Source organism: Xiphias gladius, chromosome 13 (genome assembly GCF_016859285.1).
Source record: "Xiphias gladius isolate SHS-SW01 ecotype Sanya breed wild chromosome 13, ASM1685928v1, whole genome shotgun sequence".
NCBI lineage: Eukaryota > Metazoa > Chordata > Actinopteri > Istiophoriformes > Xiphiidae > Xiphias > Xiphias gladius.
Window position 1 is genome coordinate 6,903,594 of NC_053412.1, and position 23,830 is coordinate 6,927,423.

General features: G+C 39.1%; 1 protein-coding gene across 4 annotated transcripts; it reads left to right on the plus strand.

Annotated features, from left to right (window-relative positions):
- Nucleotides 1-213: 213 nt before the first annotated feature.
- LOC120798095 (ATP-dependent RNA helicase DDX3X-like) lies at nucleotides 214-23,809 on the plus strand. Of its 4 annotated transcripts, none has more exons than XM_040142123.1 (20): nucleotides 214-534; nucleotides 2,413-2,464; nucleotides 3,279-3,326; nucleotides 3,773-3,832; nucleotides 4,729-4,932; nucleotides 6,289-6,391; nucleotides 6,680-6,796; nucleotides 7,668-7,767; nucleotides 7,881-8,016; nucleotides 8,174-8,271; nucleotides 9,273-9,371; nucleotides 9,479-9,639; nucleotides 9,849-9,993; nucleotides 10,252-10,396; nucleotides 12,554-12,735; nucleotides 12,911-13,028; nucleotides 13,159-13,312; nucleotides 13,424-13,548; nucleotides 14,266-14,332; nucleotides 23,298-23,809. In XM_040142123.1, the coding sequence occupies exons 1-20, from the start codon at nucleotides 490-492 to the stop codon at nucleotides 23,347-23,349; spliced, it is 2,211 nt and encodes a 736-aa protein (XP_039998057.1). In that variant the 5' UTR covers nucleotides 214-489; the 3' UTR covers nucleotides 23,350-23,809. The 4 variants fall into 4 exon arrangements, with proteins under 4 accessions (XP_039998057.1, XP_039998058.1, XP_039998059.1 ...); XM_040142124.1 differs by having other exon boundaries at nucleotides 3,776-3,832; XM_040142125.1 differs by lacking the exon at nucleotides 23,298-23,809 and having other exon boundaries at nucleotides 14,266-15,656.
- Nucleotides 23,810-23,830: the final 21 nt, after the last annotated feature.

Consider the following 23,830-nt stretch of genomic DNA (forward strand, 5'->3'; position numbering starts at 1 on the left):
CTAGGACAGTAGGGTCATATTTGTTGAAGTTGAGTTAAGTTTTCATTTGATATGCCTACAGTTATATTTATTACATTATACAGGCTCTGTTATATTTGGTATATATCCAACAAAATATAACATTGACTCATGTTTGTTGAATGACTTTTATTTTGGCGTTACCGGATATATTTTTCTGTTTTATTCACGGTACCTTGACTAGTACATGACGGCTTCATCTCAGCTTCAGCTGGAGAGCAAACCGACATCAGCTGAGTTTGCATGAAGTGCCATCCTTGTAGCTAAAATACAGGAATTTATCATCACGTTAAATTCAACAATAGCATTTTATAAAGTTACGTGTAACTGTTGTAAGCCAATGAAATAACTGTCATCTGTCGTAGCCACAGAAACAGTGCAGAGGCAAAGGAGAAATAACATTACATCAAACCCGGCAAACAAAGAGGTCCTTTTTTCAACGACAACATTTTTCCTCCATATTCTATAGTTATGAGTCATGTGGCCGTCGAAAATGCCCACGGTCTAGAGCAGCAGGTAAGCAGCGTCAGTTTAATGTGTCTTGCAGCGTCAGTTGATGAAAAGTGTTACAATGGCAGGGATAAATGTTAGCCTGCCGGCTAGCCCGAAAACACCGCTAACCAGATGCTATCCTGCTAGCTGGCGTTGGGTTCGCTTCAATTCTGCACTCACTCAACCAAAAGTGGCTGCGGAGCGGGGAACGGACCATAGGACGTGAATAACATTTTGGTCCTACTGCCATCATATTGATGCATTATAGCTACATGTGCTACATCTAGGAGTTGTCCAAATTATTTAAGAAACCTGCAGTGTTAATGACATACGTGATAGCTAGGTTAGACTGCGGACAAGCTGTTACTTGTAACAGAGAGCTTAATAACAAATGACGCGTGAGGGGTTCCGTCGGCCCTCCTCTGTGAGCATATGAAACGCACCCATGAACTATTATCTTCACTGCGTTTGTCGTGCAGCTTGATACAATAATAAAATGGAGGTATGTGGGAATGGAGCTAGCGGGAATGACAAACAAACAGTGCAGCGTTTGACAGTTTAGCCCACCGAGTTTCCGATAATACGCAGTGTTGCACAGTTTTCATGCTTGTCTTGGCTGGGTCCCGCTTAGGAAATGCTCATTTTATCTGCGTCACCAGCAACGTAGTCTATCTGTGTCTGACTGGTCAGACAGTTGGATGGCAACAGAAAAGTACTTTATGTTCTCAGTTGATATTTTGGAAAGGTCAGACCGGCAAAATGTCTACGACAGAGTTTGATGCACAACACTGAGCTCATATAAACAAGTTAAATATCCTCTGTCGAGGTAATGATACCAAAAAAAGCTGCACAGGGATGGTGTTTATGCAGAAATTTAGTCATATTATTCACTAAATGCTGCTACAGTGTAGAAGAGCTTCCCACCCCAAAACCCAAATTCAGTTTCTGGACATGAAAGCTTTAAATCCAAAGTACTTTCCTTAACAGCAGTTAGATTGTTACAAGCTGGACACACCAACATCAAATCTTTTGCCCCTCAGCACTTTGCTATCCGTTGTTGTAAAGTGTCTCAGATCAGTTGTGTCTGTGTGCAGTTTGCTGACAGAGCCACCATAGGATTTCTGCAAGTTGAAGTTCAAATATTTTTCAAACCTGTGTGCAGAGTTGTCTGGTGCTGAAATGGAAAAAAAGAAGAAAAAGCCAGAACTATTTATGTGTCCTATTCCTTTAAATCTGGACCGCTCATTCTCTGTTCAGTTTCTGTCTAGTGCTTGTGAGCAAAGCTTTCACAATGCTTATTATGACTGATGTAGCAAAAAAATACATTTTTGCTCCACTTTTCAAGTAGGCAGCAGATTTTGGTGTCATCTGCTGTAGAAAGAAGTTTTCTGTAGCCTCAAATGCAGACAGAAACCTGGCAGGTCCTACAGTCAGAGACCATTGTTGATATTTGCTGTCGTCAAAACCTTTTACAGTGCAGTTTGGTGATCTGTAAGGGTTCCAAGCATTTTATACACATGACTGTGTGGGCATGACTCAGTGAGCTCTTGTTCAAACTCAAATTAAGTGACTTTCCACCCATCTGTTTCTACTATGTGCATTTTCGATTTGCAGGGGGAAAATCCTGCATGGTAGCAATGGAAATTTGGAGAAAGAAAAAAAAAAAACCCAATGTTGGGGAAAAAAATGTGTTGACTTGGGGGGAAAAGTAATATCGATAGCAAGAGGATGTAGTATAGATTTTTCCAATCAACAGCGACGTTACAGCAGTTAGGTAAAATTTTGAGCTGGAAGTGGAGGTGTCTAAATACACGAAAAATAAGACTAGATACTTTTTTCTGCTGAAAATGACTGAGTTTATATGTTGCCTGCTTTTCTGACTGTGTGTCTCTGGTTCTCCAGCTCGCTGTCCTAGACTTGAGTGCAGCAGACGGACAAGGTGGAGGCAATAGCAGTAAGGAGCCAAAATATTTCTGTTAGAAGTTTTATAACTTTTCATTTTCTCTCACAAATGAATGTGCACAGTCACTCACAAACCAGAATATTTTACCACCACAAACAATTAACCATGCTAGCAAGACTGGGGACATCATAAAGACAGCCAATGTGGAAATGTTCCATAGGGAATCATTTGAGAAGGACAGCAGAGTTGGAGGAATATTTTGTAATTCCTTTATTTACAGAAGCAAAACACTTTTAAAAATACAAGTTGATCTATTGTCTGATCATTTCAGTGCAATGCAGTTTAAGGGCATTTTTGAGGCAAGACGACATTATGACTTTAAAAATGTATGTTGGGTTTCCTTTTTGTCTTGCTTCAGATCAGATCACTGAAGGCAGGGTATCTAAGGGCGTTTCAAGCTTTTAGATTGTTTAAATCCTTGAATATGGTCACCTTTCCTACTATAAAGCATTCAATTCACATTAAATGACATTTAAGTTGAGGGAAACTTGTATTATTTGTTGTTATGTCAGGTCTCTTGGGCTTTTTTTGTCCATAATATACTTGTCCATTCATAGTTAATTACAGAACAGGGTTGGAGCCACATGAAAATGCATGTTTACAGTGCATCTCAAATTTCTCAACAAGTGATTTCCTTTTGTGCTTTTTCATTTTGTACAATCATAACCTACAGTTGCCTCAGTCAATCAGAATTAGGGTGGTTTGGTGGCTTTGTGTCTTTCTTTAGATTTTATATTATTAGAAATTCAGATTCTGAGACCTCTAAGGAAGGAAACTCTGTCACTGATGTTGTCTCTGTCTACAGGGCGATACATTCCTCCACATTTACGGAACAAAGACGCTTCCAAAAATGGTGAGTGGGGTCAAGTTAAAGATGTCCTGTGGAGTTTTACTGTAAACAAAAAATGAAAGGTTACGTATACTTTTAGTGTTATTCACCAAAATGCATTGTGTGAATCCTTATATTTCCTTCCTCATAAAACATTTGCAAAGCCGATTTTGTGAACATTTTAAATCATGCACTGTTTCATCCCAGTTTGCTAGCTTCCAGTCTTCTTATTCCCTGTCTTTGTTGGCACATTGCTATGTTTCTTTGCAACTTACTGCCACCAATTGTCGATCAGTAGAATAGTGTGAAACTGGTGGCAGGATGTGTGCAAAAACATGGCTCTATACATTGCTCATTGTAAAAACATTGCTCTATAATGCTACCAGTGATCAAAAACTCCACAAGGCACCTTTATTAACTGTACCTGTTACTGATAAAAACCACAACTGAAACACTTTCTTCCCGCCCAGCAGGAAATGCCTTTGCTGCTGGTCGACAAGGTGTCTACACCATGGCGCCTCCAGCCAACTGTAAGTTCCTCTCTGAACTTCTACCAAACTCAGTCATTTAGCTGTGTGCAGTCTTGTTGTGGTGGCAAATGACCAGCGGCAGCCAAAGCATAGTTAAAAGACAGGGGACCATACTGAAAAAGGTCATATGTTAAGCAGGTTTTAGTTAAGGACTTTTATAATTACAGGGATGAAAAGCTTGCAAATACAGCTTTTGATTTTCAGAATACAGAGTACATAAAGTGGTATCTAACTGACATGAATTCATGGTGAACATCCTAGTAAACAGTAAAGGGTGCGTAAGCAGAGGCAGAGTTTCTCAAAGACCACATCACTCATGTTTCTGAAAATATGTCTAAAAGTGAATGATTTGATGTTCACCAAATAGCTGAAAAGTGGCAAATCGAGCAGTTTTTTACAAAAAATATTTGCAACTCATACCACCCATAGTAAACAGTAATGCCAATATATTTGTTTGTTGTACGTGGAAAACATTACAGAACTCCCTCCAAAAACCTGGCGGTTAAATATTTGTTCACTGTGTGTAAATATAGCCTGTGAAACACTGTCTACAACCTTCTTTAAATGTTAGTGTCATTTGGAACTTTGCAGTAAAAGCAATATACCAAGATTTAATTATTTAAAAACGATTGGCAGCAAACTCTAGGAATCTTTTTTAAGATTCCTAGAGTTTGCCGCCATTCACTGCTGTTTTCATTTTTTTTTTCTTACTACATATTATTCCACAGAGAAAGGGGCAATAAGTAATCTGTGATCTTGATCAACCTATTGTTGGTAGGCAACAAGAACTGAAACATTATCAGCACTCTGACTTTAACAGCAGTGATGAGTAATAATACTGCAGATGTGCAGTTCTGTGATACCGGGATCATTTATCGTTCTTTTTCCCTCTGCAGATGGTTGGGATGGGGGGCGCAACAACTTTGTTAATGGCTACCATGACAACCGGATGACTGGCAACACATTTAACCGGGGCCCGCCGCGCATGGAGAGGGGCCGAGGTGGCGTCGGAGGTGGTGGTTACCGTGGCAACAGGGGAGGATCCTTCAACCCTATCAACCCAGCACAGCCAATGGGATTCGGTGGCTATGAAAATAAAGGTGGGATTTAACGTCACCGCATCCAACATAATTTTCTATTAAAATGTGTAAATGTACTCTGTAACTTATATGTCTTGTGTTTTCTTTTACAGAAAATGTATGTATATTTATTTATTTGTGTGTGTATGTATGTGTGTGTGTATATGTGTGTGTGTGTGTTTGTGTGTGTGTGTGTGTGTGTGTATATATATATATATATATATATATATATATATATATATATATATATATCCATTACACAAACTCGCCCAACCTAATGGAGACTGCTAGGTCTAACTTATTTAACGGTTATGAACCTTTGCTTGGAGTCCGCTCCAAACTAATTGACACCATGTAAAAGAAGCAAAGCAGGACATTCATATTTATTTCAATCTTAACTGTATTACTGATAAATGCTTTGGTATAATAGAAACAATTTACATAAATAAAAACTTGCTGTTCAATTTTAAAGTAGAAAGTCACAAAGTGAAGTAGTGCTTTAAGCGGAAAAAATCCCAAAGATAAATAGTGCTTTTTTTAAACATAGACACCAAATAATAATTTTACAAATGTAAACGTAAGTTATGTGGTCAGTACATTACTGTCATTACAAAGAGTGTTTCATATATAAAGTTTGTGGTCCAGTCGGCAAACTTAGTTTACCTCGCAAATGTTAGGGTACCGAGAGCAGCACAATATAGGGCGTTGCTGTATTTGCACTATCTCAGCCACGTAAGCTGCGTGAGCCATTCCTTTCAGAAAGAGTAGGTCTTTGCCGTTTTCAACACGAGGTCACCTGCTTATTCCTCGTCTGAATTGTCCCTATCAGAAAATTTGGGACTGTAGTGGCACAAGATGATCTGAATCATCTTTTCTTTTGAAAAATGAATTGACAGTTCGGTTCTTTGTCACCAAAGGGCCGAGCGAGAGCGAGAGTAGTAACGGACCAGACACAGGTAGAATAAATCCCACACAGAATTATCCCACGTTGTTATAAAGACGCAAGTCTCGCATTAGCTCTCCACTCTAATCACTCTCTATGTCACGCTTTCTCTGACACACACACACACACACACACACACACTAATTCTTGCTCCTCCCTGTTGTATCATTCGATATATGATGAATTTAAAGAAAAAAATAAATAAAATGGGGGCCAAATTTTCAAGTTGCACTGGTGTTCGTACTGCTACACTTTAGTAGCACTGTCTCCAAAAATGGTCGCAAAATGTGACTAAGTGGTCGCAGTCGCCTGTCGCCCATATTTCACCTCAAAGACCAGTTGTAGTTGACTCCACTCCCTGCACAATACTGTTCTAATAATACTGAAGATATGAAAACTGTCTTCTCATACTATCGTGTTTATTCTCCTTTCAGATGCAGGTGGCTGGAACACGGCCAAGGAAACCTATAGCAGTTTTGGCAACAACCGAGGGAAGTCTGCATTCTTCAATGACAGAGGCAATGCTAATAGAGGGAGGTAAGGAGATGAGACACAGAGACAGACTGAATAGCTTCTGTCACAAGACTTCTTTGTTTTTCTTTGGTATTCTTTTGTCACTGTGCTGAAACTATTTCAGGTTAAGGTGCCACAGAAAGTCCCATGTTTAATATAGAAGCAAAAAGTTCACCTTTTGTAACCCTTTATATCGCATTACGTTAAATACTGCAACTGTGTATAGTAGCTGGATTTGCAGAATTTGGAAAACATCATAGCAACACCATACATCAGTATCTTTTATCATCCATGTCTTGGTGTTGTGCTCAGGTTCGAGCATGGTGGATTTGGCGGTGGTGGAGGAGGAGGAAACAGCCGCTGGGTGGAGGAGTCCAGAGATGACGGAGATTGGTCCAAACCAACGCCACGTAACGAACGCCTTGAACAGTAAGTCCACGCTGTTGCTGGTCATGACAGGTGTAGTCCAGATAGGGAAAGTCGGATGATTTAATAAAGTTTTGCAGGGAGATCAGGGAATATTAGGGAAGTGGTTCACTGATTAGGATTAACATTAAATGAACGGACATAACATGTGAATGTTATTGAGCTTTATATCATCACCAGCACCACCTAGATGTTGCAAACTAGCGTTGGTCATTGAAAGAGAGAAAAGATGTGTTGACCAGAGTTCTCAAAGAGATGGTAGCAGTTATCAGTTTTATACTGGATGTGCACTACGGGACTGAATGGATTGTATAATGAATAGACATTAATACTTATGATTGACATTTGCTTTTTGTCTTGCATCACAGGAAAACTCTGAACAAAAACATGAATGTAGGGAACAGACATGAGAGAATGACATGAGAAATAATTATTCATGGTTTCTTTGAAACAAAATAGTCAGGTAAACACATAAATGCTGTCACTGAACTGTCATATAGCCTCTGAGACATGCATATGTTACATTTAAGCGTTATCATTAATATGGGGAAAAAAAACAGTCACCAGCTAAACTATGTCTTTTAGGCCTCTGGAAGCTGTGCCGTGTATCCCTAAATTTAAAAAATATAACAGTTAACAAAATGCTGCTGTCAAATAATGTAAGATGAATGAGTGAGTCTCCGGTAGCTCAGTAATAAAGATTATACCAGCAAAAACCATAAATTGCCTTCAAACAAATGTCAAATGTGAGTCATGGAGTTTGATATTTATTTTTTTCATGTGGTATTATTTGAAATCATTACACTGCATAAGATTTTTCTGAACATTGGACTAACCTGCACTGTTTCTCCTTTTTTTTTTCACTCCTCTGTAGTGAGTTGTTCTCTGGCAGTAACACTGGGATTAACTTTGAGAAATATGATGACATTCCAGTTGAGGCCACAGGACAAAACTGCCCTCACCACATTGAGAGTGTAAGCTTCTGCTGTTAACTAGAAATCTAACAATATTATACTGTGTATCTTTTTCACAATTACTTGACACTGCTGTTGTTATAAATGTTTGTGTTTGTGCGTGTGCTGTGTAGTTTCAAGATGTGGACATGGGTGAGATTGTCATGGGTAACATAGCTCTGAGTCGCTATACCAGACCAACCCCTGTCCAGAAATATGCCATTCCTATTGTCAAGTCAAAGAGAGACCTCATGGCCTGTGCACAGACAGGTAGAACATACATACACACATACATACAGTGCATCACATCTCCAGAAACAAAACACTGTAATATCTTGATGTCAGATTCTTGCGATGATGCTATGAAATGATGACTCTGCTGAATGCACGTGGAGATGGACGGACAAGCTTGACTTTGTGCCTGTAGGTTCTGGGAAGACTGCAGCATTCCTACTGCCGATTCTCAGCCAAATCTACACTGATGGACCAGGAGAGGCTCTTAATGCAGCGAAAGCCTCTGGACAGGTAAGCAAAAAATTTAAGCCCCTGAATGAAGGCACCTAATTTCCTCAAGGTTCCTTAGCAGGATAAACGCATGGATCAGTTTCTAGGTGAATTTTAAAAAACGGTAAAGCATCTTTATTGAACTATAATGTGTTATGAAGAAAGTATATTCTTTTTTTTTAATTAGATCAACATTTTTTATTGTGTATTCACTGGTCGAAAAACATTACAAAACATTAAACGTTTAGATAGAGAACAAGGTTTATTGGAAGATGATAGATAATAGTAGACAGAACAAAACTACACAAGATGGTAGGTAGATCCCCCTCAAGAGAGTCCCCCTTACATCTGCTAACACACATTGTTAGTGTGTGAATCGTGGAGTGCCACAAATGAACAAACAGCAGCTGTCAGTTTAAATCACTGATATTCATGCTGATCTGTTAAATATACTAAATAGATTTACTGATTTTAATGCAAACCTAATCTGGGCCATGTGTGCACTTTGTACTTGTATTTTGTTTGATTGGGACATCCCTATTGCTAACATACAGCATATATTCAGTAAAATAATTACCTAAAATGATTAGACTGGCAAGTGCAATAAATGGCAAATTAAAGCTGAAAAATGTCAAAAATGACTCATTGTCATTTGTTGCATAGATTAGTGAGTTGTGGGCAGTTCCTGCGCTGGGTCTTACATTTAAATTTAAAGCGCCAGAAGAGGTAAATCTGACCAGTATTCAAAAGAAATAGCATGAATATCCTTTCCTAACCTGTTAATACTCTTGCGACCCCTAATTATCTTGTGACCCTTTCTATGGATCCTGCCCTCCAGGTTTGAAGCCACTGTCTGGATTAGACCTGACAAATGGTAACATATACTGTCAAACTTAAAAATTCAAAGCTCACATTTGAGTTAGACTTGATTTCGGGAAAGCTGAAACCATCGGCTCCATCCAGTGAATTCTTGAATTCACTGAACTGATCTTTTGCCTTGTGTTGTTGTTATTGTCTTACAGGAGAATGGGAAGTATGGGCGTCGTAAGCAGTACCCCATCTCTCTGGTACTGGCTCCAACCAGAGAACTGGCATTGCAAATATATGATGAAGCCAGGAAGGTATATACAAACATAAAAACACATTAGCTTGGACCCCCCCCCTCAATTTATTGAAAAACATTTATCCATGTATTTTTTCATCCTTCTTGTTGTGTGTGTATATATAGTTTTCCTATCGGTCCAGAGTGCGTCCCTGTGTTGTGTACGGAGGAGCAGATATTGGCCAGCAGATCAGAGATCTGGAGAGAGGCTGCCACCTGCTGGTGGCCACACCAGGAAGACTGGTGGACATGATGGAGAGGGGCAAGATCGGACTGGACTACTGCAAGTAAGGCATGGACAGGAGGGAGTGATGGGTGAAATTGTAGATTTTTTTTTTTTTTTTTTTTTTTCATGGACTGATTCAGTTTACTGGTATTGTTTGGTCTTTTGGAATGAGAAATGTTTTATGTAATTGTATTTTATAAAGATTAGAGTTTTAGCTTTATTTTAAAGGCTACAACTGCTTCCTCTTCCTCTGTGTCTTCTTCACTTCAGCTACCTGGTCCTGGATGAGGCAGATCGTATGTTGGACATGGGCTTTGAGCCGCAGATAAGACGCATCGTTGAACAAGACACCATGCCGCATAAAGGCATCCGACAAACCATGATGTTCAGTGCTACCTTTCCTAAAGAGATCCAGGTGTGTTTGCAGAGACTTCACTTTTTGATTAGTTCCTTAGATTAGTTCCTCTGGTTCCATGTTCCTTCTAGTTCTTTTACATAGTTTTGGGTCAAAAAATGCTGTTACTAAAAGAGAAAAGCAGAGTTTACTCCTCGGTAAAACAAGAATTATATCCGGATTAGTGGAATCTGAATTGGAAACAGTAAAACTTCCTCACTTTTTGCCAATGCAGTGCTAAAAATCTGTTAATGAGCACATTGTTTGCTCCTCCTGCAGATCCTGGCCAGGGATTTCCTGGAGGAGTACATCTTCCTGGCAGTGGGCAGAGTGGGTTCCACCTCAGAGAACATCACTCAGAAAGTGGTGTGGGTGGAAGAGAGCGATAAGAGGTCTTTCCTCTTGGACCTGCTCAGCGCCACAGGTGAGCCACAGAAATGTCTCATAACCTTCAGAGGGGCATCTGTGTCGAGCTACTGCAAAAACACATATACATACACACAGTACAGCTTTATTTCCCCTGTCCTTTTGCCATTGTCATATTGTTGTCCTCACATCTCAGTTGGTACATTACTGTGTCTCATGTTTAGCGTAATGCCCATCAACACCCCTTGTCTGTCAACCACATAGTTATGTTTAGTTTTTCCCTTAATGAAAATGGGCACTTGTTTAAACCAGGTAGCATCTTATGGATGCTACCTGGGTTTAAAAATTCTAATCTTGGCCCTCCCAAACATGCAGCCCAGATAAAGTCTGTCTACATTTTCTGTCTTTCTGGGGATTAGCAGGAGGCCTTGAGCAAGAAACATCCAGCAGGGTTTATAGATGATATTTCATCCAATTATATTTTTGCTTGCCCAGAGGAGGAATGGTAACAATGTTCTAATAGAGTAAATGTTATTAGTACCTCGAAGGATTCAACAAATATTTTATGTTCCTTCAATGTACAGTAAAACCCATTTAAAGAGACATTTCTGGTTTGGAAAATAACCCTTTTTCTTTTAATAGTAAAACAGTTTTTGTGAACTGAGGCAAAACCTTTGGTCCATCAGGAACATTAAACATACAGAGTTGGTTTTCTACTGATGATTGAGTGCAGTTTACATGTTGGTGGTTTGGTGTGGTTTTATCCTAAGTCATCCCCAGCGAGGTACAGGACAATACTGGAGACAACATAGAGAAACCTGGTAAGATCCTCAATCAAGAAACCTGTACTTGTCACTCCATATTTTTAAATAAGTTTGCTTGCCTTTAATATTATTCTCTGTGGGTGGAAAATCTCATGTTTAGTCTATTATTTTTGGTTCTGTGTACCATTTCATGGGCCAGGATTGCTCAGCTTAAACCAAACATGCCTGTTGTGTTTTCAAGAGTTTTTTTTTTTTTTTTTTTTTTGGCATCTCTATGTACAGTATGTTGCTGTGTTGTCTTCATGTCAGACCCAAATCCCTGATGGAGAGAGTCTGGTTATGGTGTAGTCTCAACAGCTAACAAGTGGATATAAATTTGGTCCAGTGGCCTTCGGTACATAATCAGGTGGAAATGTCAGGAGCAATGAGAAAGAAATTTGACCAGACTCTTTCCATCAGTGGCTCTAGGCACAGTGCTGTTGATACTGTTAGCTAATTATTCTTCCGATTTTTATTTATTTATTTATTTATTTTTTATTATTCATGCTGCACCCCAGTGCTGCCTGTTGCACTGTTCTGTTCATAGAAAAACATTATTGTAATGTGATATGAACAATTATCTACTTAAGATGCATGTTATTAAGATCTATGTATCACATCACGGACTGAAACAGCCTTACCAGTTGACATATAACCTGCCATTAGGGCTGAAAGAGTATGCTCAGTTACTGGTATGATTTGATTCACTGAAGGAGTTACATTTCAAGATTGTCTTTGTGATTCAGCATATTTTCTGACGTCTGTCAAAAACTTATGATTATGTCCATCAGATTGTATCAAAATGCTGTGTCACAAAGCTACTTGCAAGCTAACATCAATATCCCGTTGAGTATAGAATTTGATTTGTTGTTCTTTCAGCAGTGTTTCTTTTATCAATACAGAGAGTCGGATATTGCTACACATGGTGCCACAGTCTATTAGTTACAAGTCAGATTCACAGCATGTAGTGATATGGGAAGCCTGACACTTGTTTTATTGCCGTGTCATCAGCGGGCTCTAAGGATTGCGGGGTCATATAGTGTATTTATCTCTTAAATTCAGAGCAAGATACCTCAGCATCAAGATAGCAGTGTAAAGTTTTATATGCGTTTAAAATTTCTATGGAAATTAATCTTCTCCAAAAAACCTTTCCTCATTATTTTGATGACACCCTGTCTTTTTTTACTAGTGCTGGAAAAAAAAAAGAAAAAAAATGAAACATGCCCTCATTCATAAAATCTAATTGCTAAACCTTTGCAGTATTCAAAATCTGAGGTTTGAGCACAGAAGAGCCCTGCAGCTGCTTAATTCTCAGCAAACTTAATATTTGCTGTTTGTGTTGGTGTGACCACCGCGATTATCCACTCAACTTTAACGAATAACCTCAAGTGTCTTTTCTGTCGGTTGACCAGGTAAGGACTCGTTGACTCTGGTTTTTGTGGAGACCAAGAAAGGCGCAGACGCCTTGGAGGACTTCCTGTATCGGGAGGGCTACGCCTGCACCAGCATCCATGGCGACCGCTCCCAGAGAGACCGAGAGGAGGCCCTGAACCAGTTCAGATCAGGAAAATGCCCCATTCTGGTGGCCACAGCGGTCAGTAAAAGTAAAATTCCAATATAAACACTAATCATATTATAATATATAATCAGATATTATTATATGTCTCCATGGAAATGGGTAAACTTACGTATTGTTTGGTACACACAATATCAGCACAAAATAATGATTAAATATTGATATTGTTTCTGCTCTTGTCTTGTGCACTCAGGTAGCTGCTCGGGGTCTGGACATCTCCAATGTGAAACATGTTATTAACTTTGACCTGCCCAGTGACATAGAGGAGTATGTCCACCGTATTGGACGTACAGGACGAGTTGGAAACCTGGGTAAGACTACAACTAATGTCAGTGGAAGGTGTATCCCATGACATGTGTTACATGATCTGAAATGAGGATAGACTTCTCACAAAAAGCTGTGATTTGCTTTTACTATTACTTAATACTTTTTTACCTGTAGGACTGGCCACATCGTTTTTCAATGATAAGAACGGGAACATCACTAAAGACCTGTTGGACATCCTAGTAGAGGCCAAACAGGAAGTTCCCTCATGGCTTGAGAGCCTGGCCTATGAACACCAGCATAAGAGCAGCAACAGAGGACGCTCTAAGAGGTAAAACATATCTCTCCTTAAGTATGATTGCCATTTAAGGGGCTAAACCCATCAATGCCGTAAAGTTCAGTGTGTATTTGATATAAATAATTAATTTGAATTCACCCCCAGGTTCTCTGGAGGTTTTGGAGCACGTGATTATCGCCAGACAGCTGCCGGAGCCAACACTGGAGGGTTTGGAGGACGTGGAGGTCGCAGCCAGGCAGGACATGGAGCGACCCGTGGCTTTGGAGGAGGTGAGGATCGAGTCTTTAGGATGTAACTAGTATGTTTAATGATTTTATAATCTATATATGGTCATTATTCTTGTGCCAAGAATTTTTATAGAACTGCTTACGAAAGTGTGATCGTAATAAATTTCCAAAATCAGATTTTACCAAATTGTTGTTAGGTGATCAATATTAGGCCCACTGGTATTTACTCTATACATAAGTTGTACTTATTTTCCAACTGAGCATTGCAAAGTCCAGTTTTAATGCTAACAACTTCTATAGTTATTTTATTAATTTAAAGTTTATTCTAAACTCTGAAAAGACTAAATGTATGTGTTACAGAATAGCATTAATCTTGGATGCCCTCAATGGAAAACTGATCGATACAGTACAGCAGCGTTATAGTAGAGATTGTCTGTATGATATATACCGCAGTGCCCCTGTAATTCATTACTCATAATTGCTATCGCAGTCTCCATTGTGATTTGAAAAGGCTGGATGATTATCAGGGACATTTAGAAGGAATCAAGGACTTAAGTTGTTGAGATACTTGACAACCTTAGTTGAGTTCTAAGCTAATTACCATGGCACCAGATCACAGGATAGCTTTGCTTTAAAAGTTCCGTATACCAACTCTGAACTGGGAAAGACTAATTTCAGGAACTTCTGGACTGACCTCTTACTGTTGGTTCCTGGAAAACACCTTTAACTTTGAGTTTTCTCCTGTTTCTTCCCTCTCAGGTGGTTTTGGTAACTTCTACACCAGTGACGGCTACGGAGGCAACTACTCACACTCTCAAGTTGACTGGTGGGGCAACTAGGTTCCTCCTTCCTCCATACCCCCTTCACTCATCCCTCTTCACTCATCCCTCTTCCTTCTTCTCACTCATCCTCCTTCCTTTCCCCACACTGTTGTCTGCACTCCATCTGTCTCCACCCCTCCATTAACCCCAAGAACCCACATGCATGTTATTGAACTATTTATACTTGTTTATATATTCCTCCCTCCATCCCTATGTGCTAAGATCTTTTAATTCCTCTTTAGATTTTTCTTCTCCTTTTCATCTCTACCTTTGTCTTTAAAGTTCCCCATCCTTTCCTTTTTTGATTTCTTAATTGCTGATAATGTCACCTCTTAAAATAGGCCACAGTTTAAAAGGATTATTTAATTTTGGTTGGTTATTTTTTTTAACACTAGCCACAGATTTCCTGCCAGCTAGCAACATCCTTTGGTTTCAGTGAAGACTTTTTAAACTGTTTGCCCGCTGTGAGATGCGTGAAGAAAAATTACCAATTAAATTAATGTTCTAGGTGTTCTTTTAATCCTCTAAGACACATGCACACGTAAGATTTACAGTGTGTGGACTTCTCCAAAACAGCTGTAGAAGACCAGGGGCATATCAATTTTTTTCACTTTAGTTTTGACTTTTGGCCTCATTGTGTTTTTGTCTTTATTCACCCAAAGCCAGCCAGGCTTCCCTTGTACCTTCACATGTCATCTTTGTATGTAATGCATGGCCATGTTGTAAATCACCGGCCGAAAATTTTTCTAAAATATAGCGCAGAGATAGGCAAGATGTCAGATCTCAGCAAAATATGTGTGCATATAAATTCAAATATGGGAACTGGATGAGGTCTCCTTCACTTACATGACAGATTCATAAAAGGGGCCACAGAAACAGCAAAATGTTTTGTTTTTGTTTTTTTTAAAAACTTTTTAAAACATATTGAAGTGTTGATTTACCGAGTTCTGAGAAGGATGTATGACAGAGACCGTAGAAACAAGGGGCCGGGACGCTGGCAGACGTTGCCCATTAGCAATGTTGCCAGCAAACAGAATCTTAGGACTTGTGGTTGTTAATATCACAACTACAAACAGCATTTCTTTGTTGAAACAAAACATAATGGAGGATCATTTGTTTCTGTACTGTGCCTTTCAGAATTTGAACTTTGTCTCTTATTTCCATTGTTTTTATTTTCATAATACGTAACTGGCTAAGTATTGGCCAACTGTGACTAAAAAATGTGTATTTTATGTCATGTATGGGTTCAAACATTTTTTTTCTTTATTTCTATTTGGAAGGAAACAAACTAGGCTTGAACTAAATCAAACCTTGGCAAAAAAAAAAAAAAAAAAAAGAAACCTAAACAAAAACTGTGATGAGGAACCTCAACGCTGTTCCTTATCTGTCTATTGGAGTTCAAATTCATCAGAAGGTCTCTGATGAGCTGATTCCCAACAGCATATTACCACTGTGACCATATTTCTAGATTTTTTAAATACACCCTCATCCAAAGCCACAAAAATGTTTTCAAAAAAACATCACATTTGTTTTATGCAAAAATAGAAGTTTTATTAATAATGAAAACAGACCTATTTGCTTTACTAGGCTGTGAACAGAGGTAATAACGGTGGTTTTATGCTTTTGGGAAACCGAGTCCTACTCATTGACCTGTATGTCACATCTATAGCTCTGGTTTGAGCTTGAGTTTGGGTTTCTCAAAACCATCTTGTCACTAATTGTTGGGTCACTTGATGCCGGAAGCAGAGCCACTGAGAGAGAATTTGGTGTAGCCATGTAGCAGCACCTTTTGTTACGTTGCTTCTCCCTCTCTTACCATTCAGATATGTAGTTGTAAATGTAGAGACGTTGCTCATAATTTACTATAGTGAAAGGTCAGAGTCTGATGCCACTTTCAAGTTATACTAGATTTACAATAATCGTTGAAATGATTCACTCCTTATCGTTCTACACGTCAGAATCGCATGTGGCAGCAGTTAGTCTTTGGTATCTTCCTGTGAGCATCGGGAATCATTGAAATGCTTCCATACAGGTTGCAAGCATAATAATATCTAACAATGCAATTATCTGTGCTATTAAATAAAATGGCAAAAGTTGGGTCTCTTTCACTTGTGACCACAACCTACAGTGACAAGATTTTTGTGGTGGTAAAAATATAACTACTACATGGCTGCTGCTGAAAACAACGGTTACCAAATTTGATCATTGGCTGTGGGTGTTCAGGTGACTCTTAGTGCCTCCATGCTCTTGGGAAACTGACTCCGCTTCCACCACAAACATTGAAACCCTTGTTTGCCAAAAGCTTCTTTCAAGGGGTTACACAACTAAAAGGCTATATAAGAGTTCAAAATTTTCTTGCTCACTCTATCCTGGAGAGTTACATGAAGAGTCTTCTCTGAAATAAGTCATTCCAGTTTATTCGTTAGGTCTTAAAGATCTGTTGAGGTAAGGGATAAAAGTTAAAAAAAAAAAAAAAAATGGATATGCTAGCTTAACCCATTTAACAGCAGGGACAGCTTGGGCTTCTGCAGGATATAATGCCACACCTATAGCACATTTTAGCCATGTCCTGTCTTATTGTACTATGAGCAAATGTGAACAGGCACAATTACAACCAAGTCTACTCAGCTTCTGCTTAAGATTGCAGGTGTTTGGGTTCCTATCCTTACTATTCATTTAACAGACATGAGTCTCATCAGTTCTTTTCCTCTCTGCTCTTGTAATGAAGTCCATTTCTTCAGTCCAATGTTTCAAAGATATCAGTCGACAAAGAGGGCACAGAAATTCTCCTAAATCCAGATTGAGACCAGCTTTTAAAGGCAACACACACCAGTGGCGTATCATGTGCTTCACAACCCCTGCATCTGTTGTTTTTCTATATACGCTGCACACCTTTGGCATCTTGGCACAAGCCTTTGCTGACTGACGTTGTTATCTTCTTTACTGGCATCAAAGTGCAACACCTCATTCCAGCTACTGTGCCTTGACTGCTACTTCCACCCGTGTGTCTGTGTGGTTGCCAGGTGACCCAACATACATGGTGTGTGCTGCACTTTGGGTAGCATTGTCCCATTTTATCCCTGCTAGGAATATTACAAAGAAGCCTAGCTCGGCATAGAACAGCAAGATATAGGACAGGTAAAGTGTGCTAAAGGGCAAGTGACATAACAAAACTGAAAATATGTGGCTACAAGATATAAGAAGATCACGTGAATTTTCTTAATGTTATTCCTGGTTAGCCCTACTTTGTTCTTGCTGTGAAACCAGGCTACAAGGGGCAGTTGACCTGTCCCCAGGGTGTCCATGTTTCATCCCTGTTTGAACGTGTAAAAGAAACTCCACTGTACATTTGGATTTTCAGTGGTAGAAGTCCAATCCCCCGCTGTGTCAATCAGCAGCAGAATAAGCCAAAAAATACTCTGTTGCTTCCTGGTGGGGAAATTTTTTAATTTTTATCAGGGTTTTAATTTGTTTTGTTTACATTAATGACTTTAGTGAAATGAAAATATAGATTCAATGTAAATAGGTCAACTCTTTAAAACAGAAAGAGAAGAATCTCCACTGAAAAAGAATGTGAATTATAAGAGAAAACAACACTTGATGTGTAGAGGATTATGTTTGATCACTCGACATTGGACCATGCAGTGTCTGATAAGCTTAGTTCAGTGGGCAATTTGAACAAGCTCAGCAGATTTATTCTTAGGGGATAATATTTACGGAAAATACATGTGTTTAAAACATACGTAAACCAATAAGGGGAATTAATTTACCAATTAAGGCTCACAAGGCAAATTCCCTCAAATTGCCCACTGGCTTTGACAAATGACGAGGCTGGAACAAGACAACAAAACATATGCAAGTGTTGTTGTTTTTTGGTCAAGGAGTTACAAATGCCAAGCAAATAAGTACAATTCTATAGCAGGCTTTAGTTATGTTAAAATTCTCAGATTCTTTCCGTCTTCTATGATTTTTAGACTACTTTTTATTTAGAAGTCATGTTCGGGTCAATCTTCAAATCTATTTCCTTCAAGTGCAGTTGATAGGGAGGTTTGGGAAACTAGTTGGCTTTAACAGTATTTTTGAAGAGTCTCACGCTGCTTAGTGCCAGAGGACTGAGGATTCAAGCAGACAGCAGGTCACATACAAATTCGAATTTTCCAAAAGCTTCTCGGTATCTTGGTGCAAAGACACCAGTCCCTTGTGTCAGAAATTGTGGTGGGAGATATTACTTCAGTTATAAATTTCAACAAACGTTCAAAGACAGTTGTCACGTTAGAAAAATAAATTCAGCTACCAGGAGAGGCCAGACACATCACACTTCACCATGTCAAACTTCCAAACAAACCAACAGCAGAAAATTAGTTTGCATTTTCTCTCGGCTACTGTTTAAGTGTGGTTCAACTGTCAGATTAACCATTATCATGGCACAAAGCTTTGTGTTCTCGTTATGGTCCAACTTGCAGTCTAGTACAGGCTAATCTACTATGAGCACTAGGTAGAACAGCGATCAAGACAGAACCGTGTTTTGAGATGTCCCAATTAATGATTTTTAGCACCTGTTAACCAATCGGAGAATTTTTCTCTCATGAATAACACACTTTAGTTTCTCTTGTGGCAATGGTGGATAGTCTCCATCTTATATTTCTTACAAAAACTGTTAAGTATGAAGGAATCAGCAGCAGGAAGATAGAAAGCAGTAAGCGGACAATATGTTGAAGATACCATTGCAAATGACAATCAATTATGAAGGATTTGCTTAGTTTACAACTCACTTTACACGTCAACCGAACTCTTTCAGTTGCACTTTTTTAATAGTCTTGGAGACACCTTGAAATGTAGAACTTCTCTTAACCAGCTGTCTCGTGGGCAGTTACATGATAACTGTCAAGTTTTAAACATATACATCCAACTTCTGGCCTCCATGATGGAGGAGACGCTCATTACCTTACAGTTGAATTCGCGCACTCTCGTTGTGTTACATTGCCCAATAGCGTCCCCAAATCCCCATAATGTTGATGTTTTGAAGTTAGTTGGAGTTGGGACACTTGGACGCTATCAGGCGCTGTTACAAAATCAGAGTCTACCTTTTAAATATTGACTGAATAACACAAGTTTAGCGCTTCACTGAATTTTCAACTGACACTGTTATATATTCCCTGCGTGAGAGGGGATATCGTCAGCATTTGTTACTTGAATCCATGGCTGTTGCCAACGACAAACTTAGTATGCAGCTAGTGTAGTCTCTTGTGTTTAATAAAAATGAAAAGCATGTTAAAATAACTTTTAAGGAGGACATACAGTGTCAGAGACAAAGCACTTGAATGAATCTGGTTCAGTGTGTAGACATTGCTGTGCCTTCTAACAGCCACTAGGGGGCAGATAGAAAAACCGTGAAAAAAATGAATGAATGACAGGAGCATTCAAATGCAGCGATACAGATGCTAGGAGCTGTTGATTTGATACAAGATCTGAGCATATTGTTGACTGCTGATAGTGTAGATAGGAATTTTTTATTTTTGAGTTAAATAGCAGGGAGTCATGGAAGGTCGAACTTCAGTTTACCTCACTTTACATCTTGTTTATACAGCAATCTTGTCCAGTTGTAGTGTTCAGAGCACGCACATAAATATGCAATGTATTTAGGTCTTTTTCTAGGGAAGACAGATTATATTTATTAGCTGTAATTACTTTTGAACTGTGTTGGAGCAACACTTAACTACCACTGTGCCCCCCTCCCCCCCGCCAGGGTACTGAACTTCTACAGTAAGTGCAATAGAGATCAGTTACTTGTGTCTTGCTTTCACTTTGCCGTCACCAAGATTCATGGGTTTTGTCAGGGCTGTTTTCTGTCTGTGCTCCGTTTGGATCAAAGCACAAACTGGGACAAGTGAAATCAGCTCAAATTCTGACATGTGCGCAGTGCCTTTAAATGACTGAATCACTGATTCACTAAAGACTGAAACGTGTTAGTTAGGGCTGGGTATTTTTCAATACAGATGCGAAATCCAAACTATTATAAAAACAAAAGTAAATGCATTGTGCAGTAGTGGGTGTCGCCACAGTCATTCACCCCAGAATGACAAGCACACAAGTGTTGAGTGTAGCGGGGTGTGATCACAATGAAAAAACACTGTTGTGCAATTTAAAAAAAATAAATTCAGAAACATTTCAGTCCAAAGTTTTAACTGACTGACTGAAGGCTAAAAAAAAAAGGGACACGAGAAAATGGATTTCTGGTGCTGAAGTTTGGAAATATAGTTGCCATTTTGTGTCCTTAGCGATTTATGTTTGAGTAAATTCTCCATCTTGACTCCATTTTGTCAGATGGATCCCCGTCAGGCCGGTGTCATTTGCATTTCAGCCACAGTAGCAGTAGGGCTTTACGGGTGGGAATGTGGGTCAGTCAGTTGAGCTGCCGCTTGAGTCCAGACTGAAATTTATTCTCGGGCGAATCCTAGTGACACCTGTAACATTTGTTTGGACCATCACTTTTCCTAATTAAATGTAGAGCGTGCTCAGTTTATTTCCTCTGAAAGAAAACTCAAAGTTCCCATTTAGAAGTCCAGCACTTTAGTTTCTGGTTGTTGAAGATTTTTCAAAAACCTTTTGATGCCTTAAAATCAAGGGTGATACCCAGCCCTAATGGAGCAGGTAGTGAAGTTGGTTACATTGTATACCGAATTACCACGGCAACGGACACACGGACAGTGTCACCGTGGCAAAGGACTCTGCGTCACTACGGTAACTAACTTACCAGCAAGAATATTTTGATCGTCAGTGAACAATTAATGGTGCTATGCTCCCATTGCTGCGGCCTGCAGGCCCCTCTGTTGTAGAAACACTTCAAACCCCACCAAGTTTTACAGAAACATTTCAGTTACTTCGTTTAACGTTCAGCTAGAGTCTTCTGTAGCACGTCCTTCAAAACCTCCGAGAGGTATGTATGAGTGAGCGAGCGTGACTGAAGAGCAGCACAGCCAAGTGTTAAAAAGAGAGGTTTCTCCACAGTATAGTGTGGTTTGCGTGTGTGTGTGTTGTATGGAAATGTTCTTCCAGATATGAAACAGTTTTTTTTTGTTTTTTTTTTTTCCTCGTTTCTGTTTTTTGTTTTTTTGTTTTTGTTTTGTGTTGGGTTTTTTTTTTTTTTTTTGGGACCAGGTGGAGTTCTAGTTAGCAGCAACCGTAGGATTCAGCTGTTTGCACACAGAGTTCTCGAGTCTACTTTCGCTGCTAGTTTGTGTAATTTATCAAGCATTTTTGAGAAATATTTATTTTTATAAGCCTAATACAAAAGTTGATATTTTACAAAGTGACTTGACCAAAAGACAGTAAACAAAAACACTGGCACTTGAATGTTGAATGTCATTGGTATGAGTGAAAATTTCTATTTTTCTGGGGTAGTGTGAGCTTTTTAATGTTGAAGATGCAACGTGTAGGGATTTTTCCTTGAATATGTCACTGTAACAAGCTTTGATGATATACAAACATAAGAGAGGTTTAAAAAAAATCCAAATCCAAAACTAACAGTACTGTCACCGGTGCCAAACCGTTGAAAATCCCAATACATCAGCTCTCTGCTAAAGGCCAGTACAAAGGTACTCGTACCACTTGCACATCTTTTTCTGCCCTCTACCAGACATTTTTTTTTTTATATCGTCCAGCCCCGAAAACAGTGCAGTGGCGCTTCTTCTTATGCTGCAAATTCGAACTGGCTTTTGTCCCAGAACAATTAAGACTCTGAATACCCCTCTGAACAACACAACTTCTGACGTGAGGTGGGAACTCTCCTCTTATTCCTTTGTAGTCCTTATTAGTCACGCTAAGTCACGCTATGACTCTGGGGGTGGCGGTGTCGGCCGGTTGGTCCACCACGTTGTGCTAGAGAGCAAAATCTCGACAACTAAAGGATTAAAGAGCCGTCAGTTTAGCATTTAGTCCAAAGCGCTGCTGTACGAAGTACCCCACAGAGTTGCTAGCATGGCTTTAGACTCTTGGTCTTTTTAATCATACACCTTCAGTATAAACACGGTTCCATGTGGACAAAATTGTATATCACAAATATGTAATTTTTATTTTGCGATCTCCACATATATTGTGATGTACTGTGGTGACCATTTAAAGATAAAATAACCAGCTGGGATTGTAAAGCCGGTCTGCACATTGAAAGGGTTATGTACCACAATATAAACAATTTGGCAAAATCTGACGGTTCACAAATTTTTTTATCGTCTCAAATGATATAGATTCATATTGACCATTGGAAAAAATCGAAACACTTCCTTTTTCTTGAAACAAAGTAGAGATATTTTGTTTTAAAGTTGCACTCAACTTGTCCATACAACACTTGCGATTGTTGTCAAATGCTCCGTTTTTGATGCAGAGTTTGAGAAAGCCCGTCAAGTGTGAACCGGTCCGATGGCCATGACGAGGGTTCTTCTCTACTCTGTCGTTTCCAACAACACGTGAAGATGTGCACGTGGTGAAGCACTGACAGTTGTATTGCAGTTAAAGTGACTGTGACATATTAAGAGAAACATCCTACACGGGTTACCTTTAAAGTCACATTGGACTCAGTATCAGATCCATAAACCTGTTTGTGCGACAGGTTCCATTGCCAATAATGATCATCAACCATAAACAGCCATTTTTAATTGGCAAACAAAATTTGAGACAATACCACCATGTATGCCAAGGTTTGGATAAAAAAACATAACGTTACAATCAAAGACCATTTTGTAAAAAAAAAAAAAAAAAAAAAAAAAAAAACATGCAGTACAAAAAACAAGTGTCCAGATTCTCTCCAAGTCAGATGTTGTTTTTGTTTTTCTCTTTTCATTTGAGTCTTTACACTTTTCCCTCCCGTTAATACCCTTGTTGTGAATGTCTGGCAAGTGGCAACCTTTAAGGTCTTCATAACACAGAATTAACTGTGGTTCTATTGCTATGTTGTTGTGATTTGCATATTTTCAGGCCTCAGTGTGTTAATGCTGTCACGGGGGAGCATCTGGCCAATCAGAAATGAGGATCCATCCTGCTGTCTTTTACATTAGAATGACATGAGGGTTTTTTTTTTTTTTTCTTTTTTTTAATTGCAACTTGCAGCTGATCCATGACTCTTCATCTGTTTTGCATGAGAGGAATAATGTAACTTGTATTTGTACTGTAGGTCCACTTAGCACAGACACGCTGCAGTGATTCTGGAACAAATCTATTTGTCCAATGACTGTAGCCTCAGTGGACCAAATGGAGCCAAAGCAAAGCAACGATCATTGACAGAGTAAACATGTGGCACACAGATGAATAATCACGTCTTGCAGCCTTTTGTGCGCACAAACACAAAATTTTGCGACATTAAGTTAATGGCTTTTCTGTAGTTACTGACAAACGGCACTCTGGGAAACAAGGTACACAAAAATACAAACACTTGGCGGCTGTATTTCACTTTCAATTTGAGTAACTTTAGAAGGTGATCTAAAATGGGGAAAAAAAAAAAAAAAAAAAAG